Source organism: Passer domesticus, chromosome 18 (assembly GCF_036417665.1).
Source record: "Passer domesticus isolate bPasDom1 chromosome 18, bPasDom1.hap1, whole genome shotgun sequence".
NCBI classification, from domain to species: Eukaryota; Metazoa; Chordata; class Aves; order Passeriformes; family Passeridae; genus Passer; species Passer domesticus.
The window spans coordinates 7,791,046-7,809,156 of record NC_087491.1 but is presented as its reverse complement, the minus strand read 5'-3'; the positions used below and the strand labels follow the sequence as shown (position 1 = coordinate 7,809,156).

The following is an 18,111-nucleotide window of genomic DNA, read 5'->3' as shown; positions in this document are numbered from 1 at the left end:
GGCTGGGCTCAGCACATCCAGCTCCTGGCCGGGGTCAGGCAGGCACTCAGGGAGTTGTGTCAGTGGAGTCACAGCCTCCCGTGCCTTGCACCCACTTCCTGCCCTTCGTGCCCTCCTTTCCAACCCTGAAAGACAGCCTGAATAAGAGATTGTCTTCTGGCCTGACCCTTTGGAGCCAGGGGCTGTGGCTGAGGTTCCTGCCCACCCTCCCTTGCTGGCATTGCCAGGCAGCCCCAGGCTTGCTGTCATCCCCTCAGCCTTGCTGCAAGACAAACAGCTTCAGTGCCTGACTTGAGATAAGAATTGAGTTTCTGAGCTCTGGCGAATGCTGAGCTGTGACCCCTGCACTGGGTTACACAAAACAGCCTCAGAGGACAGAGATGCCAAAGATGTCACTTGCTAACAGAGCAAAGGACCCCGGAGCTGGAGTGTTCAGGACAGTGGCAGTGGCACTGTGGAGATGCTGGAGGGCTTCAGCAGTGATCTGGCACTGCAGCAATGCTGTAAGAAGCTGACTCAATTCAGCTGAAAAGAAATTGGGTTTAGGTTTGACAGCTCCAGGGCAGATGCTGGTGCAGGATAAGCCTAAACTGCAGGAAAAAGAGCTGGACTTGAAAGTGATATGAGGTCTCAAAATGCTGTCTGGGAAAGGGGGGTGAGAGAGACTTACCTTTGCATCAAAGAGTCTTGTTTAGGAAAGATCTCTAACAGATGACTCAAGAATTGGTGCCGGATACCTGGGAAGTCCCAGTTTGCTGCATGGCAGTGACTCAGCCCAGCCTGGCAGAGTCTGAAAACAGCCCTGGGTCCCAGACAGAGGAAAGCAGCCTCAGCCACCAAGAGCCATGTGTGACCCCCAAAGAAATCACAGACAAACAACACAAACACCTCTCACCTCAAATCTGCTTTTAGCCCTGTCCAGCAGTGGCCAGGCAAGACCTAGGTAGAATTACCTGGCAGTAACCAGGGGCTGCTGTGCAGAGACCAGTGACAGGATCCCTGTCCCTGCAGCTGAGGACCTGTCCCACCCACGTGTGACAAAGCACAGTGGTGCCAAACAGGTTTCTGTGTAAACACACCTGGGGGCCTGGTATATCTGAGCCATCTGGTAACAGGACTCCAAGGGCTGTTTGGCCCTGCTCTGGCTCTCTTATCTCACTGGGTTCCCAGCACTGGGGGGTGGGGAAGGAAAGAGCTGGCCAGGAAACCTTTCAGGAAGGGCAGCAGACCCCAGACCAAGACCCCATGGAAGGGACATCTGGGCCCAGCTAGAGCTGAGCTCTGGAGTAGGGAAGCAGGGAGGAGAGGGTGCCAGTGGCAGATGAGACAGGAGCTGCATTTCATCTCAGAGCTTTAGCCAGGCTGTGGTCTTTGGCATCTGCCTGTGCCAGTACCACAGCTCCATGTCCTGATGACTCAGCAATGGCATCAGAGACCAGTAACAAGGGTTGAGGGACACCTGGAGCCTCTCTTGGACCCCACATGGCACAGCTGTCCAAAGGGTCTTTTAGCATGATCCAACAAGATGCTGGTTTTGTCAAGAGCAGGGAATTGTGCTTGAAGATACACTGAAATTGCCAACTTCACTGGAAGGAGCAAGTGGGAAATGGGGATGGGATGAGAGGGAATGGGCTCATCTGTCAGAAATCCCTTTCCCTCAGAAATCTCTTCTCTCAGAAATGGAGGGTGTCCAGGCCATCTGAGGCTGCATCTGCCAAACCTGGTCAGATGCCCAGTATGAAAACTCCACCTAATTCTCCCTACTGCTAATTTTAGACTTAAAAGGAATTGCAGAGGGAGGGATTGTCCATTGCCAGTATGAATCTGAGTGCTGAGAAGAGTTGGACAGTGTATATTTCAATTCCTTGCTTCAGAGTGTGGCCCAGAAGAAGAGTCACTTGCTGGAAGTGGTTCTATTAAATCCTGAGTTTGAGTCTCCTGACTTCAGGTGGCAGTGGCATTCCTGACCCCTTGGGTTTGCAGGACACAGAGTTGTTCAGTAGGAGATGAAGGGATTTAGCACCTTCCCTCATGTGAAGGATGTCTGTTGCTCTCCTGCATGAAGCAGTGGAAGCCATGTGCATATTTAAATAGATCCCTCACAACTGGAGTATTTCTGTACTAGACCTTATTAAAAGTTACTTATTTTGGAACACCTCTCAGACCTGGAGTCTATTTTTAGCCCAATGCTTGTTCTACTCTTGGGCAAAAAAAATTGCCCTCTTCCCCTGGAAGATGCCTGGGAAAAAAGAATGACAACTAGAAGAGTTTTTAGCTCTATTCTAAGGTAAACACACAAGACAAAAACAGCTTCACTGTCCCTTATTATCTCTCTAACAAACTGTCAGTCTGCTTTGGAAGAACAGACCTAGTGACTGCCTTCTTCCTGCAGTTTACTGAAGAAAAGCTGGGCCAGGCTGAGAAGACTGAACTTGATGCCCACTTTGAAAACCTCCTGGCCAGGGCAGACTGCACCAAGAACTGGACAGAGAAGATCTTGCGCCAGACTGAAGTTCTGCTGCAGCCAAACCCCAGTGAGTCCAGCTTCTCCTCAGGCTTGGAGGACAAATGTCACTTGCAGCTCAGTGCTGAAAGACGTGGCCTCTGGCAGGGAGCCCTGTAGAGCTGGTGGGGTTTGGGACAAAGGTGTCCTTGCAGGGCCTGTCCTTGTTCCCTGTGAGCTGAGAGCACCTCACAGCCTGGCAGTGCCCCCTGCTCCTGGCACTGCTGCCCAGTGCCTCACTGAGCACTGCATGGGCTGGGCTGTCATGATTCCCACTTCAGGGACCTTCTTTCAGCCTCCCTGGTGTCCCCACTGCAGGTGCCAGAGTAGAAGAATTCCTGTATGAGAAGCTTGACCGGAAGGTGCCTTCCCGGGTCACCAACGGGGAGCTGCTGGCACAGTACATGACAGAGGCAGCCAGTGACTTTGGGCCAGGGACACCTTATGGTAAGTCAGCCTGCCTAATGAAGAAGTCCTGGGAATCCATCCTTTCCCAAAAGAACATCCCCAATACTGTTTTGCATTGAGGTGTCTGCAGCAGGCTCCTTCCTGACCACACAGAGCATCTCCCTGCTCTTAAATCCTCACAGTTGTCCCTTCCTGGGGGAGGTTTGGGCTTCTTTAAGCAGCAGACCTGCACACAGACACAGCCTTCACTTCCAGCTGTCCTTGCCCCTGCCATGAGCTTTGTTCCTGCTCTCCAAATCAATAGTTGTTCAATAGTGAGTCCTGTTACAGCCAGAGCAGCTGTAGCTGCATCTGTAGCCATCACTGCCTAATCAACTCATGTTTTCTGCTCTGGTGCTTTTTAATTTGCTGCTCTGTTCCTGTGCCTCTGTTTCACGAGGCAAAGAAGGATCAGTCTGCGCAAGCAGGTAGAGCAGTAAAATACATCAGTGGCATGAGTGCCTCAGCAGGTAGATAAGATCAGAGCTGCCCTGGGAGCAGGGAAGTGATGCCTCAGGCCAACAGCAGAGTGGGTAGGGCTGGAGCTGGGGTGGGACAGGCACGGTCACCTTGCCCAGGCCAGGTACAGCTGTGCCTGTGTCCCCCAGCACAGCAGTGTGCAAGCTCTGGGTGAGCTGGCTGGAGCCAACACGTGTTAATTGGTTTCTCTGGAGCTGAAGGCCCCTGTTGTTGCAGGGAAGACGTTGATAAAAGTTGGAGAGACCCAGCGGCGCTTGGGCGCAGCAGAACGGGAATTCATCCGCTCTGCCTCCATCAGCTTCCTGACCCCGCTGCGCAACTTCCTGGAGGGCGACTGGAGAACCATCTCTGTGAGTGTGCCACCAGGGGAGGGGAGGCTTCACACATCCCTGGAGACAAGGGGGGCAACAGTGCTGAGAGAACCCCTTTTCTTTCCCTATGATAAAGGGTGACTCCATACCTCTCCCCTTGAATGCAGGGATGAGGAAGTACCAACCCTTGATCTGCTCGGGTTCCCCCTCTGATAGGGAAGGGTTGCCAGCTGATGCATAAGAAAAAAGTAACTCATTTCCCCACTCCTGCAGCTTGTGGGCACCACCCATCACAGGCTGCCCTGTTTCCAGGAGGTTATCCTGTATCCCTGGCAACCAGCCCCAAAACTCTTACTAGGGAGATGAGCATAGCAACTGGTTCTTTCTCCCTGGCATGTTTTAATAAAGAAATAGATTCGATTCCTAGGTGATACCACACCCCTCCTCAACCCTGCCTCTAAGCAGTGTGCTCTGAGCATCTCCTGTCCCTTGCAGAAAGAGAGGAGGATCCTGCAGAACCGACGCCTGGACCTGGATGCCTGCAAAGCCAGGCTGAAGAAGGCCAAAGCTGCCGAGGCAAAAGCAGCGGTAACTCCTCCCCTCCTTTCCCTCCCCGTCCTTCTGACCCCAGGGCTCGGCTCACATGGTCAAAAATTAGGTTACCCTGCTGTGTCCTGTCTCTGGCAGGCATGGCTGTGGGAATTCCTCATCTGGGGTGGAAGGGAACGGGGAGCAGGAGCCCTGTGGCTGTTCCTGAGATGCCCTCCCTTGGGGGAATTGTTGAAGCAAACAGTTCTGAGCTCTGGAGTCTGGAAACTTGCACTTGACCCAGGCTCCTGACTGATCAGGGCTGCTGGATGAGTTGTGCTAGTAACTAAAAGGCTGCATCTTCTGAGGACTTGCTAATTTTCACAGGGGACCTTAAACCAAGCCAAGAGAGAGCTGAGCTGGGAGGTGCACAAGGAAAGGCTGCTGGAGCTCTGCAGCAATTCCAGCCTGTCAGAATAGGATTAGGATTCTGGCAGCTCCCAGGCAGGGGTGCTGTGGGAGCCTGTAAGGGGTGGCCAGAGCCAGACTGGCTACAAGGTCTGTCCCTGAGCCTCTCTGCTCACTCTGTTCATGTGCTCTAGGTACAGGCTTGTCTTGCCCTCTGGCTTTGGGGAATTCATCCCACTGGGCACTGATGGGTTCCCTGGAGGGCCTGGTTGGAGCTGTTGTCATCCTGCAGAGCTCTGGCTGTTGGCACAAGGATCTGCCAGGTTCTGCTTTGCCTTGGGGCCTGGAGCTCAACTGGCAGGAGTGTGCAAGTCAGAATCAAACTGTCCTTGTCAGTCTCTGGCATGCACTGGGATACCAGCCCTGCTATGAGCCTGTTTCTGGCCATCTGCCAGCTGGGCCCCTGGCCTTGCTCTCCCTGGGTAGCCAGTTCCCAGGTGTTTCCCTTTCCTCCAGCTCCATGGCAGGTGGGGAAGCTGTGCTAAGCTCAGCAGCCCTGACAGAGTGCTGAGACCTACACAGGACAGCTGTGAACAGGAGTAGTAGCTGCCCTTTTTCAAAAAAGCCTTCTCTAATCAGTCAGGCTCCCCCAGATCCTCTGAAAGTAAGTTCAGGAATCCCCATTCCCCTTCTGGAGGGGACAGTGCCCCCATTCTCAAGGGAAACTGGTGGCCATTGCTTTATCTTTAAGCTCAGAGCAGGAATTCAGATACCTCCTGTGCTTCCTCCTTTTCCACCCTCTTTACCTTGCTTCCTCCAGGAGGTGATCCCAAGGCCTCTCACCTGCACACACTCTCCTGGTTTAGGGACTCCCCTGCAGCTGGAAAAGAAAAACTTTGTTTCCCACTGGAACTTTTGGGGTGCCCCAGGCAGGTGCAGAGGCAATCCAGGCTTTCCAGGGTGTCCTCCCCAAGCCAAGCCTCAAAGCAGCAGTGGCTGAAACACTGACTACAGCAGCAGAGCACATTCAGGGGCTGCTGTGGGGACCCATCTCTCAGCCAGCTCAGCCTGAAGGTGGAGTCCCTGGGCTCTGGGTGCCTCCCTGAGTGCTGGATGACAAGGTGGAAGCTCCCAGCAGTGGGGAGAGCTGCTTCCTCTGCTCTGAACACCTCATCTAGATCACAGCATTCCCTGTGACCTGCCTGGAGTCCTGTGTCACACCTCCCCATCCAAGCTGAAGTATCCCAGCTCTCCCAGCTCACCTCTCTCTTGCTGCTCTTTCCCCTCTGTAGTGCAAATCCGTGTTCCCACAGCTTCTGTCTCCTGATGCCCCTGGAGCTGCTGCCCAGACCCGTGAGCTGCTGTGGAGCACCTGGGCTTGTGCATTTCCCACGGACTCTGTGCTTTGTCCTCCTGTTTGATGCTGTTTTGTTTACTAACCTTTTTGTTTTGTTTCTTTGTGATTTGCTCAGTGTGAGGGAGATGTGAGTATTGACTGTGCTAACAGTGCTGTGATTTTTTTTTTCCCTTTAACACCTCTCATTGTCTCTTTCCCATTTTTAAAAAGAAAATTCATATCTCCTTTGTCCCGTTGGGACTGGCCCTGCAGCATGTTCTGATGTGATCAGGGCTGTGGCTGCCTGGGAAGGTGCTCCAGAAGGATGGGAGTGTCAGAGACCTGCCTGCAGCCCCTCTGGAGCACCCCTTGGGTCCATCCACATTGCCTGCAAGCAGTGCTCAAGAGGGGCAGGGGCTCCCCTGAAGGTCCCTCGGGCTCTTCCAGCTGCAGGCAGGAGGAGGTGGGCTTGGGTGGCCAGTCCCTCTCTGGAAGGGCAGCCCAGAGACAATGACAGGCAGGGTGATCTGGTTGTGCTGCTGTTCTGCCCCTTTTGCCCACTACCAGAGTGGAAGGGGGAGGGAGGTGGGTCCCTTTTGACCACTGCTTGCAAATACAACTTCTCCATGCACAGAAGTACAAGAGAAGCTTGTCTCCTTCATCCCATGTGCTGTGACTGGTTTTGGGACTCCCTGGAGACCAGGGAATGGGAGGAGAGGTTTCTTCAGTTGCTCTTGATCTTCAAAAACCAAAAAGCATAAGCAGCTATTTCTCTGAAACATCCTTTCTCCCCTCAGGGAGGAGTCCAGCCTGCTTGCTATGCTGGCTCAAACCTCACTGGTGCATTTTTCTCCCCTATATTCAGGTTTAACTTGCAGTAGGAATTGCTCCTCCTTATTCCTTCCTCCAGCCATCCCTAAAACTCCTAAATGGTATGAAAAAAAAAATGGTTGGGACTGCCTGACTGCTCTTCCACACACTGGTCACTCATTCCAGCTGGGGCCCAGCAAAGTGGGTCAGTGTGTGTAAGTGGCTCTGGTGACAGCAGGGAGATTAACCTGGGGCCTGAGGGGATTAACACCAGAGCTGGGATCCAGCAGGACTGTGCCAGCCCTACACAGCAGCTGTGTGCAGAGAGGGCTGGCCAGGAGCATTCCTGGTGTCAGGCAGCTCCCTGGTTTGTCTCTTTAGGTAGTGCTGCCCCAGAGGCCATCCCGGGGGAGGCCTGGGCTCACCTGAGTAACAGCACCAGTTCTGAGGTGGTTAATGAGCCCATTAATGTGGGGGGTGGGCTGGATCCATTGCACTTCAGGGAGGAAATCTCTGGAGTGCTCAAGTCTTGGTGCCCCAGGGCAGAGGTTGAGCTGTGGAGAAGGTGCTTTGGAGGTTTCCTGACCTCTGGGATGAAATCTCCTACACTGCCTTTGGCTAGACCTGTCTGGGCTGAGCCATGTGCCTTCCTGAAAACAGCAGGTCTGGCTCTGTTAGGAGGAAATGTGGCTTGGAGAGAGTGAGAGCAGCAGAAGCACTGTGGGAGGGATGCTCTAGTGCTGGTAAACACTCCTGCTTTAGGGCAAGGCCTTACAGTGACTGTAGGCAGGACACAAGGGGAAGGGAGTCCTGCCCACAGGACTGAGCTCATGCAACAGGAGCTGGCTGCAGGGGACTGGGAATGCCTTTGGGATCGTGCTGTGTGAGCTGACAGTGTAAGTGCAGGCAGTCCTGACAGCAGGAGGGTGTGCTGCTCAGGCACCAGGTGTGGCTGCCCAGGCCAGTCCACCTCCCACTGCACAGGCCTGAGCCGAGCTGGCAGCGACCTCCCTCTGCCCCTCATCAGAATCTGAGCACAGCTCCCAGCACAGGCAGGAAAAAGGAAAGTCTCTTGTTCCACCCATCACCCAGTGACCTCTGTTGGCTCCTCTGGTGCCTTGTCCATGACACTCTGTTCCCCCCCAGGCTGTGCCTGACTTTCAGGAAACCAGACCTCGTAATTACGTGCTCTCGGCCAGCGCATCGGCGGTAAGATCTCCTCCTCTGGGTGCTCCTCCTGGACACTGCCTCTCCAGCCTCTTCCTGCCCCTCTCTCTACCTGACTTAGGCCTAGTGCTCTGCTGTTTTCAACATTTTAATGTGACATGGGCTGCCCAGGCTCTGGCTCAGCCTCCAGAGTTCACATCACCCCTCTGGGGGTTCCAGCTCAGGGTCTGGCCCTTTGCAGCTTTCCAAACCAGCTTCCCTGCCAGCCCTCCTCCACTCTTCAAGTGGGGATCTTCTGGTGTTTTTTTATTGCTAGGGGAGCAATTGAGAGGAACAACCCCCAAGAGTGGCCTTTCTGGATGGTTCCAGCTGTACAGGGGCAGTACCACACATGTGACTGCCTGATCTGTACTGTGGTGCCAGAGGCTTTGAAGCTGGTCAAGAGAAGCAAAGGTGGAGGAATCTCTCTGCCAGCAGTGTCAATAACAGTGCAGGTTTGTCTGTTCTGCAAACAGAGGTCATTTTTGACAGTTTCATTGTGTTGGCAGCTGTTGCACAGCCAGATGTGCCTGGGGTGGGTGAGCAGCCCACTGTGTCTCCACTCTGTTGCACTGAGTGGATGTGGCCAAGCAATTGAATTCCCATGCTGTGTTCATGGCTCCCCATTGCACAATGTCACATTTCTCGTTAAAATGTTGAAAACTGATCATCTTGCTTCCTGGCTAGCATTCAGAACAACACTGATGCCTGCTAATAGAATAATCTGAGAGTGGAAGTGCTGGGAGTGGGATCTGCTGGTAGGAAAAAGGACAGCCCAGCCTTCACAGAAACAAAAACCACAATGGAAACGAGCTGGATTTGGCTAATGGGAAACCCATCCCACTTGGAGACAGAGGTGTGTCTGAGCTGACAGCATCAGTGTTAGTTCCTAGGGGATCTGTCCTGACCTTCTTGGAGAGCAATGCTGGGATCAGAAACAGCTTTGCACAACACTAGAAAACAATTTCCATCAGTCCCAGGCTCAGTGATGAGAGTCCTGCAGAAGAAGCTGATGCTGGTGGTGCTGCAGCAGCTGCTGAGTTCTCCTGTCCCCTCGTGCAGCTCAGGGCCAGCTTGTGGCTCTGGCTTTTCCCGTGGGAAGGTCTGAAGGTCTGTCCAAGGGGCTGCAGGAGCTCTAGGGGACCCAGAGGAGAGGAGCTGGGCTCTCCCTGCCTCTGAACAGAGCAGGGCTGCAGCACAGCTGAGGACAGGCATTTCTGCACTGTGCATTGGCATCTCATGGAGTGCCCACACACTCAGCTGGACACGTCCAGCCCTCAGCAAAAAGCACCTTGATCTGCTGCTGCTCTGCTGCAAAGCTGCTCTGGGGAGCAGGTGCCACATACAGGAATGTAACAGAACAGATTTTGTGAGGTTTTTTAGGCAACAAGTGTCTACCCTGGGACATCTGTGCCTAGTTCAGTGCTCCCTCATCAGGCTGTGCTGGTGCTGGTGGCACTGGGCATGAGGGCAGGGCTCTGGGAGAGCAGCCAGCACTGACCCATGGCTTTGGTGATTGCACAGCAGGGCCTCCTACCAGGAGTGCCTATGGGAAATGTGCTGCCTGACCAGTGTCAGGCCTCGTGGCTTCCAAAACCCTTCCAGAGGCTGCAGTTGGTGGGTGAAGGGCCAGCTGAAGTCCAGCTGCACTGGCAGGGGTGACAGGAATTACAGTTTGCATCTCTAATTAGCAAAACAGGCTGAGCCCAGGCTGCTCCCTGGCTCTGTCCAGGCAGGGCTGCTTTGCTGCAAGCTCTCAAATCCCAGCATTCATCCCAAAGGGTCAGGCACTGCAGCAAGGTAGGAGCTCTCCATCCTGTTGCTCTGCTTTTCTTCCAGGCCAGAGTCCCTGTGCATTTCTTAGTGTGCACTGAGAGCAGAGCAGGGGCTGCTGCTCCCCTCTCCTGAGCTCAGCTCCTTCTGGAGGGAGGGGTTGGTTGTGCCCAGGTAACAGCTTTGTCTTACAGGTGAGCAAACAGGTCAGCTCTCTCCTGGACCACACGCCCTCAGCTGGGCTCTCATTTGGATTCCAAATTTACTTTGTTGGTTTTTGGAGAGGTGGATAACATGGTGCTTTTATTTTTTTTCCCTTCCATGACAGGAGGGCTCAGATGGAATTAAATCCAAGGAAAAAAAAGCACCTCCCTTGTTTTGTACGAGTTGGAGGCTGAGGAGCCATTTCTCCTCTCTCCCACACTGACCTTTTGTTTTTGTGTAAGAAGGTGTACATGAGCTGTGCAAGCTTAAATATCCCTTTCTCTCAGACCCTGCCATGTGCTGTACTCCCGGGAATGACTCCAAGAAAAACATATTGAGTGCCTTAAAGAGGATTCCTCTGGCTTGAGCTGGGGTGCAGGAAGACAATAGCAGATCATGGCCCTTTCTGCCCTCTGAGCTGTCCACAGAGGAGCCACACAGAGTTTTAGCCCTGGGATAGATCTGGGCAAAGCTGGGCTGTCCCAGACACCACAGGGTCAGATCTGGGGGTGGCACAGCAAAGACAACAAAAGAGAAACAAATCTGGCTACAAATTCAGTGGGTGCTGCACTGATTGAATGGGGCTGCCAGGGCTTAGGTACTGTCCACAGTGTCTGAGTGGAAGATCAGAGGGGAGCTTCCCCTTGCTCCTGTAGTGAGCCTTGCTCCAAAACCCTGGGGATGTGCTGGCAAAGGCCTTGTGCCAGAGAAGCAGTTCAGGATCTGTTTCTCAGCTTCCTACAGGATGCTGCCACCACCTCCTTCCAGAGCAGGAGCTCTTAGAAGTGGGACCTGTGTCCCCACACATGGCTGAAGTTGGCCAGGCCTTACTCAAACCAATTTACAATAACAAAACATCCCCATAAAAGTCAAAGAAAACACCCAGCTCAGCACCCAGACCAGTACAATAATTCCAACCAAGCAAGAGGGGCTTCACCCCTCCCCAGTGCAGGCAGCTCCTTAAATTGGCTGCTGAAGTCTCTCTGCACTGGGGACAGCTGGTGAGCAAAGCTCAGCTGGGAGAGCCTCCAAGCAGAGCCTGCTCTCCCTCTGTCACCCCTGGCCAGCACTGGTGCCCCCAGTGCAAATCCAGTGTGCCTGGTGCCCTTCCCAGCCCTGCAGAGGTGGCACTGGGTGGTGAAGCTGGGCTGCACAGGGGTCATTCCCCTGGCCCTGCTGCTGTGGGTGCTGCAGGCTGCTGTGCTCCTGGATCCAGGGGATTTCACATTGCCAGGCCTGAGGCAGTAGCTGGCTGCTGAGGAAAGGCCAAGCCAAGGACCTTTGGAGGGATCAATGTGTTTTTCTGGCTCCTCTCTCCCTTTGCCATTGCTGGGTGTGACTTCTGTTCATTGCTTCGTGTCCTGAAGCCAGATCCCACCAGCAGCTGGAGGTGTCCAGTGTTCTGCTGCCCCAAGTGTGCCCCTGAGGATGAGGAGAGGAGGAAGGAGTCGGGTGATGTTTTGCCTGGCTCAGAGGCAGCATCCAGCCCTGCTTCCTCCTTGCTGTGCCCAGCAGGCCTGTTGGCAGTGCAGGCTGGGTGGATTTTCCCATTTCTCTGGACTGTGGGTGAGGAACACCTGCCTCTACGTGGCCTGAGCTCAAAAGGCTCACTTGCCTCCCCACAATCCTAAAAAAGGGCTGTCCAACACCAGCCTCTGCAGCTCCAGCAAAGTGAGCCCTGCTGTGCAGAGGACTCTGCTGTTAACTCCTTTTTTTTCCTGGAGCCCATGGAATGCAGTGGCTGCAGCAGCCCTGGCAGGGACTTCCCATTGCAAAACTGAACTCCAGGGTGCAGGAATGAGGGGAAGGGGCGTGGATCTGGCAGCTGCTGCTGGGTGAAGGGCTGGCTTGTCCCTGGAGTTGGCCTGCTGTGTCCCTGGAGCCCGTTGGTGTTAGTGCCGAGTGCTTCACGACGTCTCCAACACTGATCTCCTTTCCTGTTGCTCTGTGGCCCCTGCAGCTGTGGAGCGACGAGGTGGAGAAGGTAAGTACCCGGCTGGAATGGTGCTCAGACCTTCTGGGGGTGTTCAGAGGACGGGGGTGCTCTGGAACCAGAGAGGATCAGGAGGATTGTGTGCCCCAGCCCTGGTCCCTCTGTGTGGTTCAGTGCAGTGACAGCAGCTTGGGATGAGCCATGGGCCCCTTGGCTGTCCCTGCTGGGTGACACTTCCCTGGCATCCAGGTGTGTCTGTGTGTGGTAAAAGGAGGCTCAGAGCCCTGCACTGTGTGGTGGTTGAGGTGTGACCAGTTCTGCTCCTGTGGCCAAGGCTCTGATCCTCCCTGTGCCTCTGGTGGCCCCTGGCCTAATCCATGCAGCTGGCTCCACACAGAGCTGGAGCAAGGACAGGGCACATCCCCAGCTGCTGCAGGGAGCAGCTCAGTCAGGAGGGGAGGTTTGAAGCCTCATGGAGTTGATTCCCTCTGGATGAGCTGCACTTCTGATCCATGGAGGCTCTGGAAGGGACGTGTGGCTTGTCCATGAAGATGGAGGGAGGGCTGAGGGCAGGGTGAGCTCTGTGTGGAGCTCCAGCACTGCATGGAGCTTCCAGAGACTCCTTCTGGGCTCCTGTTCTTTCACACCTGGAACACCCCCAGCAGGCATTGCTGTGAAGCCTGAGGTGCAGGATGGCAGAGGTTCTGTGTGCTGTGCATGACAGCAGCCTGTTGCTGGTACTCCAAAGGCATCTGCAGAATGGACTGGCTGCTCCTGACCCAGCTCTTCCTGTTCTTTAAATCCTTCAGTCCCTCAGCCAAACAAGCTGGCTACAGCCAGCTCTGAGCATGCAAGGATCTGTTCCTCTGTCCTCTCTTTGGGTTATTCTGCTTGGATAGACTGAAGTGTGTAAGTAAATGTTGGAGTTCTCCATGTCTTGGAGAAGCACAAGACTGGAAGGGGCTCCCAGGTCACCATCCAGCTCTGGCTTTATAGGAAATACATCCTGCAGCTGCTCAGAGCTGGCAGGGAGAGGCAAATCCCAGGCAGCACCACATGGAGCTGGGTCTTCCTGGCCCAAGTTTAAATAGCTCTGAATACTGGAGTCCCAGCTCACAGGAGCAAGAATCACTTGGTGTTTTGAAGGCATTGCACTGGTGTTTTCTGTTACATTCCCCCTTCTCCTTTAAATAATCCCCTTCATACAGAGGATGCAAGAAAATAGATCAGTTGAGTTGCAGCTTAAAATAGACAAATCTGATTATAGGACAGTCAAAGCATTTCTTTGTTGTAGCCTGGCTCTCCACTGCTAATGCTGCTGCCAGATGAGCTGTGCTGGCCCCAGCAGCACCTCCAGCTTGTCCTGCTGGGAATACTGGCTCTCCTCTGGGGTCACCAGTGATGTGGCCTCTGCTCTGAGACTGTCAGCCTGGCTGGATCAGCGCTCTGGGCTCAATGCCAGACATGCCAGTCCTGTGCCAGCATGGTCAGGGCATTCCCAAAGCAGCAAAAGGAACCAAGGCAGCTCTCTGATGGCTGTACGCTCCTGGAGGAGGGGAAGGGTTCTCTTTCCAGTGAGCTGGAGCTGAGGGGGTGCCACTCTTCTGTGACCAGCCACAGCACACCAAGAGGACACCAGCACTGGTGTTAAGGAATGCTGCAGAGAGCACGTGGGGATGCTTGTCCCCTTTTCTGTCAGCAGGAGAGGAGAGCCAGCAGCAGAGCTCTTGGCTCCAGCATTTCTGGAGATCTCCTTGCCAGGATCCCCCTGGTGTTCTGGTGCTGCAGAGCTGCCCCAGTGTAAATGCACTGTGTGGTGGGGGGAGAGATGGTCTCCAGTGTGAGTCTGTCTCTGAACCCCCAAGGCCTGCTGGGGAGCCGCCTGCTCTTCAGCAGTGTGAGATTCCTCCTAGCTCAGAATCAGTAACCAGCCCCAAAGGAGACCCTTGGGTGGAAGTTGGATTGGGATGTTCATCTCCATTGCAGATTTAATTAGCAGCAGCAGTTTGGTAAATGCTGCCTGGCCTCAGCCTTTGTTCTGTGGTGATAAAAACAAACCACTGCACTTCTAGAGAGAAGCCTAGGGAGGCTGTGACATTCCTGTGCCTGCAGGTGCAGAAAGAGGGGATTAAAGGGACCAGAGCTGGCATGGGACTGACTCCCACATACCTCAGGATTATCAGAGCCTCCCCATCTCCATGTTCTGGTCTTGTGGGAGTGGGATCTTCCTTGCTTGATGCATCAGTTTTGAGCTGCCATTCCATCACCTGCAGTGGTCCAGTGTGGGATTAAGAAGGAGCCAGGCTGAAATGCAGCCGGAGGTCTCTGGGGTCCACCCCAGGGTCTCTTGTGCCTGCTGCTCAGTGTCGCAGCTGCCGGGGTGTGGATGGGGGGCTCGGAGGCAGCGCGGGGCTGGTGCCCGGTGCTGCCCGAGCCCCGTGCTGTTCGCAGGCGGAGCACGAGCTGCGGCTCACGCAGACCGAGTTCGACCGGCAGGCGGAGGTGACGCGGCTGCTGCTGGAGGGCATCAGCAGCACTCACGTGAGTCCTGGGCACCGGGCTGCCAGGGCTGCGGGCACTCCTGCATGTGGGATAGAGGCACAGGAGGTGGTGAACTGGGGGTGCCTCAGGGGAGCAGTAGCTGCAGCGAGAGTTTCTGTGCCTGGCAGCCAAACTCAGCCGAGCTGATGCTCCCCTTCCCTCCAGGTAAATCATCTTCGCTGTCTCCACGAGTTTGTGGAGTCTCAGACCAACTACTATGCTCAGTGCTACCAGTTCATGCTGGATCTACAGAAGCAGCTGGGCAGGTAAGACGAGATTGCTTTTAGTTCTCTGAGGGTTATTGATCTCCTTACCCCCAGCTCAGGGCTCTTTCTCCCTCCCACATCATAATGTTGGGCTGAAGTTATAAAGTGCCCTCCCAGCTCTGACAGAGTTTCTGAGTTTGCAGTGGTGACCAGTCCTGGTGCTGGTGCTGCATTTGGAGCAGGCTTTGCCACTAGACTTTTACATTCCTCTCAAAGCATGATGGCCATGGGAGTTTGAACATTCTTCCTCTAAATTAGTTAAATCACACAGGACTCAAATTCCTGTTGCCAAGCAATGAGCCTGAGCATGCTCTGCTGCAGCAGTAACAAATCCCAGATTCCATATTCCGTGCTGCTGGCTGCACATCCCCTGGGGTGGGCTGGGATGTTCTGTCTGGTGCTGTCACAGCAGCACAAGCCTGACCCAGGAGGGGCTGTTGCCTCTATGTGCTCACTCACACTCCTGTTCCATTCTTTTTCCATGCCTGCAGCTCCAAAGGAGAAATGTAAGTACGATGTTGGCCAGGATGAGCTCTGAGGGCTCTCCTTCCTTCAGTGACTCTGGGATCTCTGTGTGATCACTGCCAGGGCCAGAGCTGTACCCCCTTAGATAACAGAGCCTGAGCTCCATCACTGTGTCTCTCTAGAGAGCCTGCAAAGCCTGGGAGCCTCCAGCTGTGGCATCCAGCAGCACCAATGCCCATCCCTTTCCAGAAGAGTTAGCAGGCAGAACAGGTAACACAGACTCTGTGAGAGCAGGGCGAGGACACAGCACAATGGAGCCAGTCAGAGGCAAGAGCAGCACCTGCCCAGCCCCCTCTGCAGTGCCACACATCAGTGTGGTGCCCTGCAAGTGGTGAAACAGAGCACTGGAGTCAGAGTAGGCAGACAAGTGTCACCTGCTGCAGTCTCAGCAACTGAGAGCTGAGGGTGCTTCCCCACATGAAGGGCAGTGTGGGCATGTTACAGCTGGCTCTGCAGGCTGCACCTCTTGAGCTTCATCTCTGCAGAGCAGCTGCTGAAGGGAAGAGCTGATTGTGGTTCCTGGGGCTGGAGCCTCACTGAGCTGTGCTCTTCTCTCCCCTGTAAGATTTTCAGGTACCTTCGTGGGCAACGCAGAATCCGCATCTCCCGCAGCCGCTACCTCTCCTCCCACCGTTGCTGCTGCCACGCTCCCTGCTGTGCCTACCATTCCAGTGGTGCCCACCATTGTTGGGGTGCCCAACACCGTGGCAGAGGGTGTGCTGAACCCCAATGAAGTCAAGCCTCCTGCCAGTGGGACACGCAGGGCCAGGGTCCTCTATGACTACGAGGCGGCTGACAGCACCGAGCTGGCGCTGCTTGCAGATGAGGTTGGTGCCTTTCCTGAGTGTTGGATTTGGCTGTAGCTACCCAGCAGCCCATGGTGTGCCCAGCAAGGACTTTGGTTCCTTCTCCTGCCCCTAAAACCTGCTTTATTAATAGTCTGTTCCTGGATACCAGTATCTGCTGAGTTGGAGTGAGGTTGTGCTCACAACCATTTATTATTAACATCATCCAAACAACTCCTCCTGTTGAAGCCCAGCTGTACCCAAAATAAAATACTCCAATACTTAATATCTTCAAATAGAGCTGGCTTATCCAGAGCCATGGGATAAGCTGTTGGCTAGAGGCCTGCTCTAATAATGCTAAGACAAAAAGAAAAACCAGAAAGTTGGGCACTTTTGTCTTCTCTAGACTGAACTTCCATATTCAGAAGGGATGACATAGCAACATGTAAAAGTACCTTGAGTCCCTTTGGAGAATGATAAAGCAACAGGGACAAAACTGGGCAGTTTTCCATAATCTTGTGTTAAAGCTGCAGGTAGCTCCAGGGAAAGGGCACAGGTGCCTGCTAAATGAACTTCAGGAATTACTGTTCTTTCAGTCCTCATCTGACTGAACTCCTTGGCTCTGTCTGCTCTGTCCTGGCTAATGTTCTGTCTTCTCTCCCCAGATGATCACTGTGTACAGCCTGCCAGGCATGGATCCAGACTGGCTCATAGGGGAAAGAGGGAACCAGAAAGGGAAAGTTCCTGTCACTTACTTGGAACTGCTAAGTTAAATGTTAAGGAAGAAGAATGTACAAGCAGAATGCACCCCTCATCTGGCACTTCTAATGCGGATTTCCTCATCCGAGACCATTGCTCTCTTCAGGGCCAACACTCCATTGCTAATGTGGGAATTGTGGGAAAGAAGTGGGAACACTGCTATGGTGAGGTTTTGGGAAAGGGCTGATGGCACCCAAGACTGAATTTGTTACCTACCAGTGCAGCCTGCTTTGAGGTTAGTCCTGATGGCACAAGATCCTTGATTACTTTTCCCTTCCCTATCTTGTTCCTCCCAGTGGCTTTCCTGGGTGAGTGAGCTGTGTCCCTCAGCAGCTGCTCAGCAGTTCCACCTCCCTGTGTCAGGTGTGGGTCAGTGCCTGCCTGCCCCTCCTCTCTTCTCCAGTAGAATTGCCCAGTTGTCCAACCACTGAGCATTCCAGCAGGGAAGGGTCCCACACACCCCCTCTGAGCTGCACTGGCACACAAGGCAAGGAGGCTGCAGTTCAAATTTAGGAGCCTGTTAAGCCCACCCACCCTGCCCTCCCCTGGGAGACCAGCAGTGCACTGCTGGCCAAGAGCCACAGTCACTGTCCTGGGGCTGGGGGCTCCCACCTACCCCTGACCCCTGAAGCTGGAAGATTTCTCTGTGAAGACCAACCTGCTACTGTAGGGCCTAACCCCAAACCTCCGTGCAAGGGACCATGCATCTTGCTTGCATTTCCTCTGGGAAATTGCTCTTGGACTGCAAAGTTTACAAGCCTTTTTACAAGCTTTGCTCCCTGTGTTATTGTCCAGGCTTTTCTTTCAGTGTGTCTGTCCAGGCATGTTTTAGCCTGACTTTATTTCCACCCTGAATCACAGATTTAATGAATGTTTCCCCTCCCATGTCAGCAGTGAACAGACTTGGTGCATCCTAGTGCAGAAAGGGACAGTCCCAGCTGCTGTGACCCCCAAGGAGCTGTTCTTGGCCACACACACAGCACAGCCCAGGCTTAGCTCAGGTGTGTGTGTGCCTGCTCACTCTGGAATGAACTCTTAGCTAGAGCTCACCTAAAGGACTTCCACTTGATGTGTCACAAGTTTTCCACTCAAGCTGGATGGAAGAGAAATTCACCTGCACCAAACTCTGTTCACACCCTTCCCCAGGTATGTCAGAATTAACTTTGCTTGTTTATTGATCTTTTGCACTTTCCCCAAAGGTTTCGTGACCATTCTAATGTAACAGGGCACTGAGCACCTGTGTTTGTGGGGCTCATGGGTTTCAGCACTTATTTGCCAATAAACAAACTGCCTGAC

General features: G+C 53.9%; 1 protein-coding gene and 1 long non-coding RNA gene across 8 annotated transcripts in view; one reads left to right on the top strand and one right to left on the bottom strand.

The window, feature by feature from the left end:
- SH3GLB2 (SH3 domain containing GRB2 like, endophilin B2) overlaps positions 1 to 18,111 on the top strand; it is a 25,024-nt gene extending 6,913 nt beyond the window's left edge. The window contains exons 2-13 of one of the 7 annotated variants that reach the window (XM_064393805.1): positions 2,393 to 2,534; positions 2,822 to 2,950; positions 3,647 to 3,780; positions 4,237 to 4,329; positions 6,150 to 6,161; positions 7,970 to 8,032; positions 11,967 to 11,990; positions 14,391 to 14,480; positions 14,646 to 14,746; positions 15,238 to 15,252; positions 15,837 to 16,098; positions 16,722 to 18,111. In XM_064393805.1, coding sequence (XP_064249875.1) covers positions 2,393 to 2,534; positions 2,822 to 2,950; positions 3,647 to 3,780; positions 4,237 to 4,329; positions 6,150 to 6,161; positions 7,970 to 8,032; positions 11,967 to 11,990; positions 14,391 to 14,480; positions 14,646 to 14,746; positions 15,238 to 15,252; positions 15,837 to 16,098; positions 16,722 to 16,829 — 1,173 coding nt within the window. In that variant the 3' untranslated portion in view covers positions 16,830 to 18,111. The remainder of the gene's footprint in view (positions 1 to 2,392; positions 2,535 to 2,821; positions 2,951 to 3,646; positions 3,781 to 4,236; positions 4,330 to 6,149; positions 6,162 to 7,969; positions 8,033 to 11,966; positions 11,991 to 14,390; positions 14,481 to 14,645; positions 14,747 to 15,237; positions 15,253 to 15,836; positions 16,099 to 16,721) is intronic. The other 6 variants (XM_064393798.1, XM_064393799.1, XM_064393800.1 and 3 more) reach the window with 6 other exon arrangements.
- LOC135283230 (uncharacterized) lies at positions 5,261 to 14,343 on the bottom strand. The gene is made up of 2 exons (XR_010349071.1): positions 14,109 to 14,343; positions 5,261 to 5,557 (listed from the first exon to the last, which is right to left on the bottom strand). It is a non-coding gene; the product is annotated as an uncharacterized LOC135283230 (long non-coding RNA).